The sequence below is a fragment of the Festucalex cinctus genome, chromosome 13 (genome assembly GCF_051991245.1).
Source record: "Festucalex cinctus isolate MCC-2025b chromosome 13, RoL_Fcin_1.0, whole genome shotgun sequence".
NCBI classification, from domain to species: Eukaryota; Metazoa; Chordata; class Actinopteri; order Syngnathiformes; family Syngnathidae; genus Festucalex; species Festucalex cinctus.
In genome coordinates, this window is record NC_135423.1 from 12,920,232 (window position 1) to 12,935,595 (window position 15,364).

General features: G+C 39.2%; 1 protein-coding gene across 1 annotated transcript in view; it reads left to right on the plus strand.

The window, feature by feature from the left end:
• Window positions 1–796: 796 nt before the first annotated feature.
• The window catches only part of nxn (nucleoredoxin), a 40,900-nt gene continuing 26,332 nt past the window's right edge, over window positions 797–15,364 (plus strand). The window contains exon 1 of the mRNA XM_077542145.1: window positions 797–1,313. Within this exon, the coding sequence (XP_077398271.1) occupies window positions 1,005–1,313 (309 nt within the window). The 5' untranslated portion in view covers window positions 797–1,004. The remainder of the gene's footprint in view (window positions 1,314–15,364) is intronic.

Below are 15,364 nucleotides of genomic sequence, written 5' to 3' on the forward strand. Positions count from 1 at the left end.
TGCTTTATAAACAATACTGATATAGACATTTGTTAAAGTTTTTAAAAGGATTATTAACATCACCAATAAAGCTTGATATTATCACTCAAAACAGTATCACTGCACCTATGGAGAGTAGTCTCCCATAAACTGAAGATGCATGTTTTTGGAAGGTGGGGCAAGATTGAGTACCATACAGAGTCTGAAACATTTGAACCCTGGACCTCTGAAAGGCAGGGCTGGGCTGGCCATCTAGCACACAGGGCAGATGCCCGGTGGGCCGGCGACTTTTGGGGCCGTGCTTTCCTCTATTTTACCTCAAGAGACTGCCCCACAATTTAGAGGGACTAGCCCATTAATCAGTTTTGGATATAGACAGCAAACTGAGCCAACATCAGTCATTATCAGTTTTAGAACAACGTGTTAGACAGGTATGGTCAGAAGTAAGGCCGGTGGGCATAAGTTAACATGCCAGTGGCAATTTTTTTGTGCCATTCCAGTCTTGCTGTAAGGGCAGGTGACCTGCTGACCACAACAACCCCATGCCACCCTGTATCAGGTTAATGGCGGTAATATCACAGACCACTCAAGTTCACAAAATTTATAAATAAATAATAGCTAATAGAGAAAAATGTTGATATTTTTACCACAGTTTTGATTTTAATTTTTTTTTAAATGAAATAATCTATGGAGTTAAATGTGGTGCAAAAGTCACTAACTCCGTACAAGTTAAATAATTTTGGACTTTTGCCATCGGGTTTGATTTGTCCATAAATATCGCGATATCGACACCGAAGTATCGATCCTCGCCACACTACAAGCGAGAGGCATTTAAGTACGGCGCATTCCTGTGCACGGAGCCCGCGGAAGAAGACTCACAGGCTGGGGAGACACACCGCGACGCCTCGCTCGTAGGGGGCCCGGAGGAGCTCGCCCCAAAACCGAAAATTACATCGGCCCACCCGGAGCTAGGCGGGGGAAATCGTCGGCGACTTGTCCTCGGTTTGGGGGCTTCGGGAGCGGAGATGTCGGAGCTTCTGCTGAGCGTGCTCGGGGAGCGGCTCGTCAACCGCGAGAAAGCGGAGGTGGACGTGCAGGCGCTGGGCGAGCGGGTGTCGCTGCTCGGCTTGTTCTTCGGCAGCGGTCTGAACGCGCCGTGCAGGCAGTTTAACGGCAGCCTGTGCGACTTCTACGGTCGCTTCAAGAAGACTTCGGAACACCGAGACCAGCTGGAGGTGGTGTTCGTCTCCTCGGACCAGGAGCAGAAGCAGTGGCAGGACTTTCTGCAGGAGATGCCCTGGCCCGCCTTGCCCTTCAAAGACAGACACAAAAAGGTAAGAAGTGGACGATTTGTATGCTGCTTAAATTTGGATGTCCCATTTGCGGAAAATGTATTTTCACTCCATCTAATCGAATAGAAAACGTGTACAATTAAATTTGAAACACTTGAGATTTGTCTAACTACTAACAATACATTTTAAATAAAATTGTGTAGGCCTACACATTAATTCAGCAATATATTTAATCCAGCATTATGATTCCTTCACTTCTGCAATACATAAGATAGTTCACGTACCAAATTCATATAGCTATAGCCTATCATATAAAACGACAAAAGATAAAATATAATTTTAAACAAATATTTATTGTGTTTTACAGGTTCTAATTGGCTATTACTTGTAATGTTTCCTCTTTATGTATTGATATATAATGTAAATTATTTATCAGTAGGCTGCCCTATATGCACTGTCAGCTAGTACTTTTTTGACCAACATAGAATAGAATAATATAATTATTAAAATGACGGTTACTCATTTGATCCCTTACAAGAAACGCAACACAATTGAAATTTCTTATTTTCTAATTAAAGAGAAAAAAATATATGTATGCCAAACTAAACTGCAACAGCAACAAGGGGACAAAAAGGAGGCCATCATGCTCAAAAGCAATGAGGCCCATACAAAAAAAACAAAAAACAAAAAAAACGCTATTTACCTTTAAGCAATTTCTAATTGAGGAAAAGATAATTCAGTACATCATATACTTTATTATATATAAATGCTAGTATAGCTGAGACACATTAATATCAAATAAATACTTCCACCATCCTTTTTTTATATGTATATCAGGTGTAAACAAGAACTCTGTGCAAAGCTGTTAAATCATTGTTGTGTTGTTGTTTGGCTTGGAAGCAGCAGCACCTCCATCGCCATTGTGCCGGCTTGCCATTGAATTTGTGGCAAATATCTGTGTTATCGACAGAGGAGCCATTGTGGAAGGATGTAGTCCGTTTCCTGCTGGACTCCAGCAATGTCCGATTCTTTCTTACACAGGCCTGCGTTGCTGGTTGTATTTTTTTCTTTTTGATTTAAAGTTGCCTTTTGTTGTAGTCAAATGCAAAGGTCAGCCATATTTCAAATGTGACATGTCCACAGCATGTGATGCATCCATTTCCATTCCCTCATCAGCATACATTATGCACAGCAACATTTAGAATGCATTTTTATTGTAATGCCCTGCACTTTGGCTTCATTTGTGCGATTTTTAGTTCTCGCTGCAGCATTCCAGCCCGCCACCTTTTGATATACTAAATAAATAAATAAATACATTTTTATATAATTTTTAAATAAATATTTATAGTTTTTAATCATCCCAACTTGACTGTTGTTATATGGAGATTTTTAAAAATAAATTTTCTGTCAAAATTTAGATATTTGTAAAATATAGACATTTTTAAATAGTTTGTATTAAAATGTTTTTTGTTTTTGTTTTTGTTAGATAACGAAATGTAATTAATTGTCATTAAACTGACAGCAGGACTGTATATTTATGTTTTTTTTTTTTATAAACTTTACTCATTTCAGTACAGCATTTTTCATTTATTATTATTTTAGTGTAATAATAGTTCATTTGAGTTGTCATAATTGTTTCTTGTTTTAATAACTTGTATTCATGATTTTAAGAAAATATTTTTTTGCAAGATTTTATTTGTATTTATTATATTTTATTTTTTACTTTTTATAACATTATATTTTTACAAAATGACTTAAAGAATATCTTTCTGTTATTTGATTATTATTATTTTTTTCATTAAACCGACATTTTAATGTTATTTATTTATTTATATTGGTTACTTTAAGAAAGTAGTATACTGGATGACCACATTTGGTCAGTCGTGTTACATTCAAAATCTTTATTTCAGCGACCTTCTCTCCTACGCGTTAGTGTAATAAAGTGTGTGCTATTAACAGAACCAGTTGGTGGTTGCTGTTGTTGACCCAATGGTCATGTGACTACCTCAGGCCTACGGCCAGACTCTCCATTTTCTTCAGCTCAGCTCCAGCACAGCAATTTATCTTCTATTGTTTACACCACCGCCCATCACCCCCCTTTTGGAATCTCACACTGTGCCTCCTCTTCCTGCTCTGGGCCCTGCCCTCACTATTCCGGAAGGTTATCTGGGGTTATCCATCTCAGCCTTCCCACTGCAGGAAACACTCATATCATTCTGTGTGTTTAGAAAAAAAACATACTAGTGCATGAAATCAATTGAAACCAGGTTTAAAATGCATTTCAGCGGGGATTTTGCAACATGAAATTTCGTAAAAGCATGTCTGTCATGGGTAGATCCACAAAAAAAAAAAAAAAAAGTCTCAAGAGGCCATGTGTCAAAAACACAAGTCAGTCATTTTTGTTTGAAGTTGCCAACATTTTGGACTTTTTCCAGAAGTCTCGTGTAAGAGATTTTGTCCATTTGCTATCAAATGTAAAGCATGCATAGTATACTAGGAAGTAGGGGTGTTAAAAAAAAATCGATTCGGCGATATATCGCGATACTACATCGCGCGATTCTCGAATCGATTCAATAATCGGCAGAATCGATTTTTTTTTTTTTTTTTTTTTTTTAGGATTCACACCTTGAGCATGGAAGAATGTTATATGAACGGAACATTAAGCCTTAATATTTTATTTTAATGCTGTTCAAACATGAAACAGATTACAACCTCTATAAGACTGAAATTTCAGATAAATAATACATTTTCATATAAATCTTACACTCTACAAGCTTACTGATTAGTATTTTCTAAATTTGAATGAAAAAAATCGCAACAATCGACTTGTAAATTCGTATCGGGATTAATCGGTATCGAATCGAATCGTGACCTGTGAATCGTGATACGAATCGAATCGTCAGGTACTAGGCAATTCACACCCCTACTAGGAAGGTAGGTGGCGCTAAAATATGAGGGATTTTTGTCAAATGTGGGTAGTGCATGCCAGTTGAGTTTGATGACTTGGACGCGGTGAAACTAAATCGTGAGCTGAAAAAAAAATTCAGCGCCTAAAGCTTTGTGTAGATACACAAAAAAAATTCAAAAAGATATGCCCCAAAACACACAGGAAGGTCCACCTTTGTGACCAAATTTGACCCACATATGTTAGACAGATGGGTGACAAAATTGCAAAGATTTTGAATTCATGTCATTGGACATAGCAGAAAAGTTTGGCGAAATGCTAAACTAGGATGTCATTGATGGCCAGCTGTCTTCTTGTCATGATGGCTTCATTTTGCTGGAGTATCACGCGTGAATCAATTAGAAGCTGCGCGGCCAACGGAGCGGCTGCCGCAGTTGGCGCTTTCATCTGGGCATTCGGCAAAAGAAAGGAACTCTTGTTCGAGCCCGGCCCACCGGACGTCCATTGTGGGGGCACAAGCAGATGCCCGCATGGTACCATCATGGTGCTGCCATTGAGGTCAAAGAGGGCCAAGTGCACTGCAGCATAGCCACGGTGCCCCAGTAGAAGCAGCTGTAGTTTGCTTGTTATCAAAAAGCAGCGGATAATTCAGCCAAAGATAATCTCATTATGGCCTTTGGCTCCGTTATTATTATTTTTTTAATCAAAATCTCTCTCTCTCTTTCTCTCTCTCTCTCTCTCTCTCTGTGTGTGTGTGTCTCTAACTCTCAGGAGATTTTAAACACATTTCAATATGCATTATTTAATATGTTTCTTTCTATTATTAGTAGTATTTGTCAAACTACAGCAGCTGCATCAGCTGATAAACTGACACCTTTGCAGTGACAAAATGGATCCTTGCAAATTTTCCCAGTGGGCATCTTTCACATAGTGTGTCGGGATGACTCCGAATCCATTCTCTGGGTTGGCCATGCGCAAGCTAATGCGGTAAACACAGCGCTAACAAGAAGTCCAGTTTGTTTTTCAGATGGCTGGCTAACGTGTCATTCAATGAATGTGATGGTTCCTCTTGCCAGTTTTTCGAGATAATTGCCACTGTGTACAATAGAAATCAACAGAATGACATGGGAATAATCCAGATGAAAAAAAAATCCATGCCACACTGGAGTGCAATGTACTGTATGTTTCGTGTCAAAAGTAATGTGATCGCTCCTCTAGCTAGTCATTCATTAACTGTCATTTGCACAGTTAAAATAAACAGAATGACTGGAAATAATCCAGTGAATAAAAAAAAATTAGTCATGCATGGGCATAAGGGTGAGTGCTATATATGTGTTAAGTGATGTCATAGCTTTTCTTAATTATACATGATAACTGCCGCTATGCACTGTAGAAAATAAACAAAGTGCAAACAATATTAAGTTCACTCACTCACATGCATATAGGAAATTGTGTTGCAATTAAACATTTTAAAGTACCATTAAAGTAAAGAGTAAATAGCTGGCAAGTCCCGGGAGCGGACCCCCTGTTGAGGCTACTCCGCCGCCTCGTCGGGGGGCTAATCGTTGCTTCGATTGGTCTTTTCTCGCCCAATCTGTTCACATGCCGTGGTGACGGGGCGGCCATGTTGCATGAAAGGCTTTCATCAGCTTAAGCCTGTTGTAAGGAGCACCCAGAGGTCTCATCCTCTGAGGACTCACACACAGACACGCACAACCGTCCGGCCAATTAGAGACAGCAGCTCCAACAAAGAGAGATTACTACCACATACGCAGTTTTTACTCTGCTGAATTCCACGATGCAGTATATCAGTATGATCAATGGATGAATGGACTTTTGATCATCGCACTTATTAATTTCATTATAATCGACACCTTGCACACTAGAAATAAAGACCACAAAGGCCAAGTCCATGGGATACTTTTGCAGCTTAGTCGCACACCTGGATGTCACTCGCCACCTGCTCATGTTGATAGCTGAGCTGTGTTGGTCGCAGCAGGTGTACTCTTCTGCTCTGATGATAACGATAACTTCTGTGGCGACCACAGTGCGACGATCATCCAGCATGCTTGTATTTAATCACAGCCAAACGCTCTAGTGCACATGGCCTCCTGCAGGAATAAAGAGGATTAACAGGGAAAAAGCATGAAAATGTTTCATGTGCGGAATGTTGGCCTTCTTCCCTATTCCCTCTGTTATGTGAAGTCAGGCAAATGCTTGATTTTACAGGCAGTAAACCCTTGCACACCGGCCATCTAAGCCACCTTTTGTCCTTGTACTACACGAGAAGCGCTAGATGTTAGCTAGTACAATTTTATATTTTCACTATTTGCCCCATTTGTAACCTGTACAGTGGATATAAAAAGTCTACACACCCCTGGTGAAATATTGGGTTTCTGTGATTTAAAAAAAAAAAAAAAAAAGATAAAAATAATAATTTACAAAAGCATTTTGCACCATTGTGACTTTTAACCAGTACAGCGCAAATGGAAAAAAAATGTTTTTTAGAAAATGTTTTTTAGATGGAGAAATATCATTTGATAATAATAATGTAGTTGCACAAATGAGCACCCCCTCTTATCACTGTGTAGGTGCGGCTGTGTGAACCTATCACAAATTTGAAGCTAATGTTAAATGGGAGTTAGCACACACCTGCCACCATTTTAAGGCACGTTAAAATGGTAATAAAGTTCAGATGTTCTAGATTGATTTTGGTATTTTTTTTTATTTTTTTTTATTTTTTTTAATTTTATTTTTTTTATAGTACCTGTTCTGGTTCGGGCCACCACCCGAAAAGGCTTAATGTGAGCACCATGAGGGGTGTGCTGACTTTTTATATACGCTAGTTGTTTTACTTGTGCACCCTAGTTATTCCACTTGTGTGTGTGGCATTGTCTTGTCTTACTAGTGAGGAAAATAGTACCGTTAGGCCATAAGTTGGCATTGATTGAAACTCATTCACTGCCAGCCTAGTTAAAATGGATCTTCTTGGACTTCTATAGCCATCAAAGGCAGTGAATGAGTTTTAAATGCTTAAATACTGCTAGGAGACTACAAAATCAGTGAGTCCTGTCCTAAAGACATAGGCACATGGAGTCCAGCCCTATTGGTTTGCGGGAATTTGGCGTACAGGCGATGCAGAAGGGGTTTTTCGGTTGAATTTCAAGTCCCTGCATGTGGGATCATTTTCATCAAAAGTGCTTTCATCGCTTCCGTTGTTGCTTCAGGTGTGCGGTAGAGGAAAGACGACATGATTATCATCATAAAGATGTTCTTCCTGTGGTGTGACGAGATGGCGTATGTTCATGAAGTTTCCTGTCATTTCCCTTCGCTAAGAGATTGGCCCATGTAGCGCATTTTGTGTTTTTCAACAAAAGCGCTACACATTAGCCATTATTTTTCGAGCCAAGCTAAACACTGCAGTTCGGCGGGGGCCTTTTAAGATCAGGATGTTATTCCAGCAAAAACGAGTTGGCTTTCACTGAATGTGTGTGCCCAGATAGGAGATTAGACAGCGGCAAACTGTGTGCTTTCTTGGAATATTAGCCTGTGTTAACTCTCTGGCTTGAACACAAAAGTCTGCGAAACACATTTATTTGGTCATTTGATCTTCAAGACACTCCGTCCCATATTTTTTTCTCCATTCTGGGAGTTTTGAGTTGCTTTTGACTTTGAAAACCGAACATAATATTTTTAATCAGGCGAAACTGAAAGCAAGATTAATCGCAAGGTGTACTCGTTAACCTTTTTGCAGTTGTTTTCTGAAGCGCACGGCTGAATAAGATGGAAGTGTCTTCTATCCTTGACTCTCTGATGTTCAAGATGTTTGAACACCATGTAAATATGTCTATCACGTTTTCATTTACATTTGTGTTTGATTGGGGCCAGCATCAGACAAAAAGTTAAGAATCTGTTTGGATAAGATTTGGTTTGAACAAAGTACGACTTGATTAACTTCTGATTTGTGAATGGATTTAACATGGATTAAGATTAACTTTTGTTAAGTATTTATAGCCTTAATCTGCATTCTTTTAATTGTTTGGGACACAACTCAAAGGTCAAAACTCAAATTTGAATTAAATTTTTTCAACAGTACAGATTTTGAGCCAAAATTTACCCTGTATGTATAAGGACATAACACCAATCCTGGCCTCTTTTCACTGGCTGCCCGTGAAATTTAGAGTCCATTTTAAGATTATTTTATTTGTTTTGAAATCTCTAAATGGTCTTGCCCCACCTTACCTCGCTGAACTCTTGCACCCCTACTCACCTGCCCGGTGCCTCAGGTCAGCAGACCAGACACAATTGGAGGTGCCGAGGACAAAGCGGAGGCTTAGAGGGGATCGAGCCTTTGCAGTTGCCGGCCCCTCCCTTTGGAACAACCGTCCACAAAATATTACGCAATCTCCCTCTTGATCTACTTTTAAAACCCGTCTTAAAACACATCTGTATTCTTTGGATTTTTTTTTTTGGTGCACCATGACACTTGTTTTGATGCTTTGATGCTTTCTGCTATATTGTGTCTTATGAATTTGATGTTTATTTATGTACTTATTTATTTAATTATTCATTCATTCATTCATTCATTCATTCATTCACTTACCTACTTCTTGTTATGCCATGATAGAATTAAGCACTGCATATTTCTTAGCATTGGCAATTTCTTTTATATGGTTTGATTATATTGTGTAAAATGCACCAGTAAGACTATTTTGCACTTTTGATTTTAATAAATTATTTTCGCTTTTCAGGGGCATACAATAGATATAATATAAACGGGAAAAAATGAAACGCTATTAGCCATTTTATTTATTTATTTATTTTTTTAAAAAATTTTATGGGTGGTGTGCCTCGAGATTTTTTCAATGACAAAAGTCCTGTGGCTCTAAACAGGTTGAGAAACACTGGTCTAAATCATTTTCGTAGCCCAAAGTTCTATTCATACAGATTTGTCTTAAATTTGGTTCATAGCGTCAGTGTGAACAAATAACAAATTGATTCACTTTTAATCTGGATTCGGATCCTTTTATAAATTAAATCAATCAATCAAGTTTTTATTTTTATTTTTTTTTATATGTAGCCGTTACATAACTGGGCTGCAGGATTCAGAATCGGGAGCCATGCCTATTTTGTAGCGTAAACATAACAAAAGTTTAATCAAATCAGGTTGCTTAGTAGATTCCGCATGACTGAGATGATGTTAAACGCGTGTCAAATAATTACCGGCAAGGGAATTTGATGAAATAATGAAACCCTCAGAGATCTTTTATACCACTTTCATGTACGTTCCACATTTATAAGCATAAATGACAGGAACCAATGAACATTTGATATCTAAGATGGTATCTTCACACATCCTTGGCGTTGGTGGAGTGTTTCGGATGATAGCCTGCATAGTTTAACGTCGTTGGCACGCGGTCGCACTGACAACTGGGAGACAGCATCCTGGCCTTTTGTGCGTGGCAAGCAGCTGTAAGCGGACGCTGGATATAATTGCTGCCGCATGCCAGTTTAGTCGATGGCGTTGGGCTGCAGCTGTCTCTTTTGTCTGTGCAAAGAATTTCAAAGTGTTGACTTGAAGATGTTTTTGTTTTTTGTTTTTAAATCAGTTACTGAGTGAAGTTTTCCTCTTAATTTGCTTTTATGAGATAAACGATTTTATTAAAGAACATTTTCTCTTCTCTGCTTTAATTGGTGTTGGCTAAGGGGTGGGAGCAAGAAAACAGATGCAGGAAGTAGGTCATGAGTTGAGAAAACTTTAAAATGACAGACATGAAAAATGATCGAAGTGGAGTTAGCCCTCTCTCATTCCAATGTCTTCTTCATTTTTGACTGTCAGCAACAGTTTGAAAGTGTGCGTCCGTTGCCTTAAGATTTTAAAAGTCTTACCTTTCGTAGTATTTTGGTTAGTTTGCATGTTTCTATTTAGAGTGAGTAGCACTCCTGAACTCTTTCTCCTGGTCCGACAAAAGCCGCCCCCAATTGCTGGAGCCTCATAATCCTCTTTATGCCACTCTTTTACTTCCATCTCTTTACCCCCGTTGCTCCACTATGTTGTCATCATTGACCCGTGAGAACTGGCGCAAATTCATTCAATGGCCTCAACATTTGGTCAAGCTTTGACCCTGTGGAGCTGACTTGTTAGAATTTTGTATTTTAATGTAGAGTCGTCACACTTCTCCGCCATGTTCCACCCATGCACAATGACGCAATGTCAAGTTAGTTCCAATTTAGCATCATCAATTGGTCTACAATACAAATTTTGTAGCAATCAGACAAAATACCTAGGATACCAGAGAATGGCCAAACACAAGTGGTTTACTTCAAACTGGCTTTGGAGGCAGACTTTTTTTTTTTTTTTTTTTTTTAATAAATAAAATAAAAATCCAGGATGCGCCATATGAAGAGTCATCATTACATCATATAATGACCAAAAGTGAAACTGCCTGTGGGCCAGAATGGGTCATTATGGATCATGTGATGGGGGGGCTCTCCCAAACTCAAAATGGTTGACTGTGGCAACCCCCCCTGTGGCAAGCCCTCAGCACGTCTTCCCTGCTGCATTCTGAGCAGAACATGGTGTAAAGATCTACTTGAAACAAGTCATTAGTGCTTAGGGTGAAAGAAAGACCCCCAGGGCAGAGGTGACGGGCTCTTTATTGAGCATCAATGCAGAGATTGACTTCGGCATGGAAATTTACCAGAGCAGGCTGCTACGTAGGATCGTAACATGGTTCAAGCTCAAGGCTCATTCCCTCAAGTTATTTCTGTTGGCCCTGTTCCACGTTAAACAATTTTATGTTTTTAATCATGAGATGGCTTGACGTTTAGTAGAAGTGTGACAGCAGCTGCCGTGTTATTCAGAAGACTGCTCCGTATAAACTCTCTCTTATTACCTAATAATATCACTTTGTAGACTGACAATTCTTGGTGGTTCCTAGAAAACCGTTGTGTATGTGATCACAAGGTACTTTCAAGTGTAACAGCCACTGTCTGAAAAGCTCCGTACAAGCTTTCATCTTTCTCACAAGAATAAACTAGAAACAATATCTTGCCGTTCCCTTTACAATTATATATTTGTCTTTACATGCATGTACTCTGTACGAATTTGCCGCTTTCTTGCCAGGAATAAATTGGAACTCCAGCTTTGGGTGTTTCACACTAAACGCTTGCATGTTTATCATGAGGCAGCTTGATGTTTGGTACAAGTGTGACAGCAGCTGTCATGTTGTGTACGTACACGCAATGCAAATGGTAGAACAGTACTGCCAGTTCAATCACAGGCTCTGTGCTGTGGATGCATTTTGGGGGTTCATAAGGACACATTGTGCCGCTATGGCAACATCACAAAACACTGACGCAGTGTGAAAGATATTGAGTCCTAAAGTTGTCTTCACAATTATTAGCATTCTTAGATTTTTGTGGAACATAACGTGGAGAAAAGGCAATTATTATTAGAAGGGTCTGTTTTGTTATAGTGAGTCATAATAATCGCATTTCCTATGGGCAATGATGGTAAATTCCCAATAAATCAACGGATTGTGTTCAAACTTACACATCCCTCCTCGTGGTGATGCAATTGTTAAAATTAGGTATCATATTTTAGATTTCAAGCCAAGCGGACTTTGTGTTGGGTTTATGTATACTGCATAATTTACAGCACTAAAGGGGTCTCAGCTGTGGTCATTTCAGGTAGCTTTCATGGCGGGCTCCTTCTGGAGAACGAGGATAATTCCCTTGACGTATGGCTTAGCAGTGGCGGAAATCCAAATTCCACTGGTGCTAGTAGTTATGTCAGATATTCTAAATATTATTTTAACCAACTTGTTTTTGCGTCTTGTGAAAACTAGTGGATAACTTGAGATTGAGTGTCTTGAGTGCAGAGGCATGCTCGGGCTGCGCTTAGGTCAGCACTCACAAATCTTTGTCATTTTTCTAACCTCCACAGAGGAGGTTATTATTGTTTGTGTTGAATGTAACTTTGTGTCTGGAGTTTTGTTTGTTTGTTTTTTTATTTTGCAAAAATGGATTTCACTTTTAGGTGTTATACAGCGCTTCCTGTTGCTTTGACATGCACACGCCAGCCCATAAAATCCCTTCAGACTAGTGTCATTAGAAATGTTGGTGGTTTGGTTTGAGCCTTCAGCTCAATAAAGGTTGGGAAATTCTGCATTAAACTATGTGAACATAGCTTAAGTAAAGTGTTGAAACCACTGGGGCAACATGTACACAGCAGTGCTACTGTGTGTGTTGGACACACCACAGCTTCCTGCTTACTAGGGGTGTGAATTGCCTAGTACCTGACGATTAGATTCGTATCACGATTCACAGGTCACGATTCGATTCGATACCGATTAATCCCGATATGAATTTATAAGTCGATTGTTGCGATTTTTTTTCATTCAAATTTAGAAAATACTAATCAGTAAGCTTGTAGAGTGTAAGATTTATATGAAAATGTATTATTTATTTATCTGAAATTTCAGTCTTATAGAGGTTGTAATGTTTCATGTTTGAACATCATTAAAATAAAATATTAAGGCTTAATGTTCCGTTCATATAACATTCTTCCATGCTCAAGGTGTGAATCCTAAAAAAATAAATAAAAAAAAAACGCTTCTGCCGATTATTGAATCGATTCGAGAATCGCGCGATGTGGTATCGCGATATATCGCCGAATCGATTTTTTTTAACACCCCTACTGCTTACGGGGCAAAACACCCCAATGAACCCAGAAGCTACATGAAATGCCAAAGAGCAATTGGAGTAAGCTAGGGGTGTCCAAACCAGAGCCCGGGGGTTATTTGTGGCCCACCGTCTGTATTTTTTTCGTGACCCGTGTCATATACTGAAAATAACAATTGACTTGGCCAAATATAGAAGAAACAGTTTTCATTTGTCATTTGTATGTTTTCCACCAATCACACATAATTAAACAGACCATACCTCAGAATTGTTTGCTCCACTCTGTTCTGTGTCGAGATTAGATTTGTACAGGCTTTTTGCTTTCAAGAGAACCCAAAAAAAAACAGTTTGTTCAACCATAAACAATTTGCATCATCAAAGAGTGCAAGCCATTTTCGTTCAACATGTTAAATTGGTCAATAATTTGGAAAAAACAACATCCAGACTGACCAATAGTATCAATAATGATAGTAAAATATTAAATTTACCAAATTGTGACTTCGGCCCTGTGCCAGATTTGTATAACAGTAATGTAAATAGAAACAAATGTAAATATTTTTATAAATAAATATATGGATTGATTTTTATCATGTTAAACAGATTAAAAGTGAAGAATGTTAAAGTGGCCATTGCAAAGTTTGGATAAAGAGTGAAGCTAAACGTGCAATTACTAGCTCTTTGTGGTCATGATGTCCGACCAAACCCAACACAGGGTTGTCTTGTTTGGGTCTTTTCTGCCCGGCAGGACATTGTGTATTCTGGAAAAAAAAAGACCTTGTTCCTGCTCGTACGCATTACACCGAGTGCCACTCAGCAGCCTGCCAGCAGCGTTCAATCCTGTTAGTGTGGAACATCAACCAATTAGATCCGCTCCACATCCGGCCGCTACATCTGTAGAACGTCACTGGAACGCCATGACTGTGAGTGGGCAGCAGTGAGGACAATGGACGCCTAGAGTGTAAAAGAACAACTTTGTTGACGGTGTCATATCGCCATGGCAATGGAATGTCTTATTAGAGAACTCATAGGCTACATGTCGGTTAAAGTATGTCATGCTAGCACGTATGTTCGGTATTGGAATCATTAGATAAAAGCTTACATTTATTACTGGGAAACATCAAGAGGTTTCTATCTATTTTATTTTTCACAAGAAAAGGAAGATATGGAATGCGGTACACAAGGTTGTCTGGCTAATACATGTACAGAGCCACCTCATGATCACAAACATGAAATTGTTTACACTTAATTGGAACAGGGAGTACAAAAATTAACCTTGGCTAATGAGCCACTTGCCGTTTGAGGAGAAATTGCATAGGCTACACATGGAATGCAGTATACTAGCTCTTTTACCAATGATGTCATACCTACATTACAATAAACATCAAGCCACCTTGTCGTGATCACAAAAATGCAGTTTTTTACTGAACACCAAGAGTTGTCTTTCTAGTTTCGTCCACAAGAAAGGGGAACAATTACACAGAGCAAACATATATGGAATGCAGAACACAGTCCTCTGATAGCATTGCAGCGGCTGCAATACTTAGACCAAACCTGGAGCTGCATAAATAAATAAATAAATAACCTGGGCTAATGTGCCACATGCTGCTTCCCATAGAGCAAAAACATGGAATACACTGTACACAAGGTTTCTTCTCACCAACATTGAAGATGCTGTCACACTTTTTCTAAAGATGAGTCACCTGCCAAACCCACGGTTGTTCATTCATCCAAGTGTTTGTATACACGATAATTATTGTATGATTTCACTACTGCATTACCATAGGTTCTGGTGATAGCCACTACGGTACACACTGGACTTGTTTAAGGGGTGCAAGAACAACCTTTTTACGTGTACAGAACATAGAAATGGTTGGTTAGAAATAATAATGAATAATGTTAAACACGATGCATAATTAATACTAGTCTCTAATTGACGAGTGTGTAGTATGTTTTTCCAGTCTCCTTTAGGTCATGCCTTGGTAAATTGAGCCAATCTTAGTGTTGTACATCCTTCTTTTTGTGGAGCGAGAAAAAGTGGGTCACGTTTTGCAAGCACAATCCAATTTTCCACATTGGGACAACCAGGACTTAACGCCACTTGCGTTCGCTTTCCATTTCTACGACGGGAATTATTCAGAGGCGGTGTGAGTGTGACTGGCTATTGTTCAGCACCACACATTCCTTGGTGGTTGGGCCTGATGGAGAAAAAGCAGGCTGATGTCTATCTCGGCCTTGAGGGATGAAGGCTTGCAATGTGGCAGATTGATTACCCTCACAATGTCCTCCGGGCCAGCACCGCATCCTCGCCGCAGTGTTGTGTCACTATTTCCAAAAAAAAACCCAATCCCTCTGCATTTTGAATTGACATGGAAATATGGAGCAGCGCCATTAATGTGTCCATAAAGCAGATATACGAATGTTATGAACGCAATAAAACACATGCAGAGTAGCTGTTCACTTGTTATTCTTAGCAGCCTGCTTTTAGCGACTAATGACTAATGGA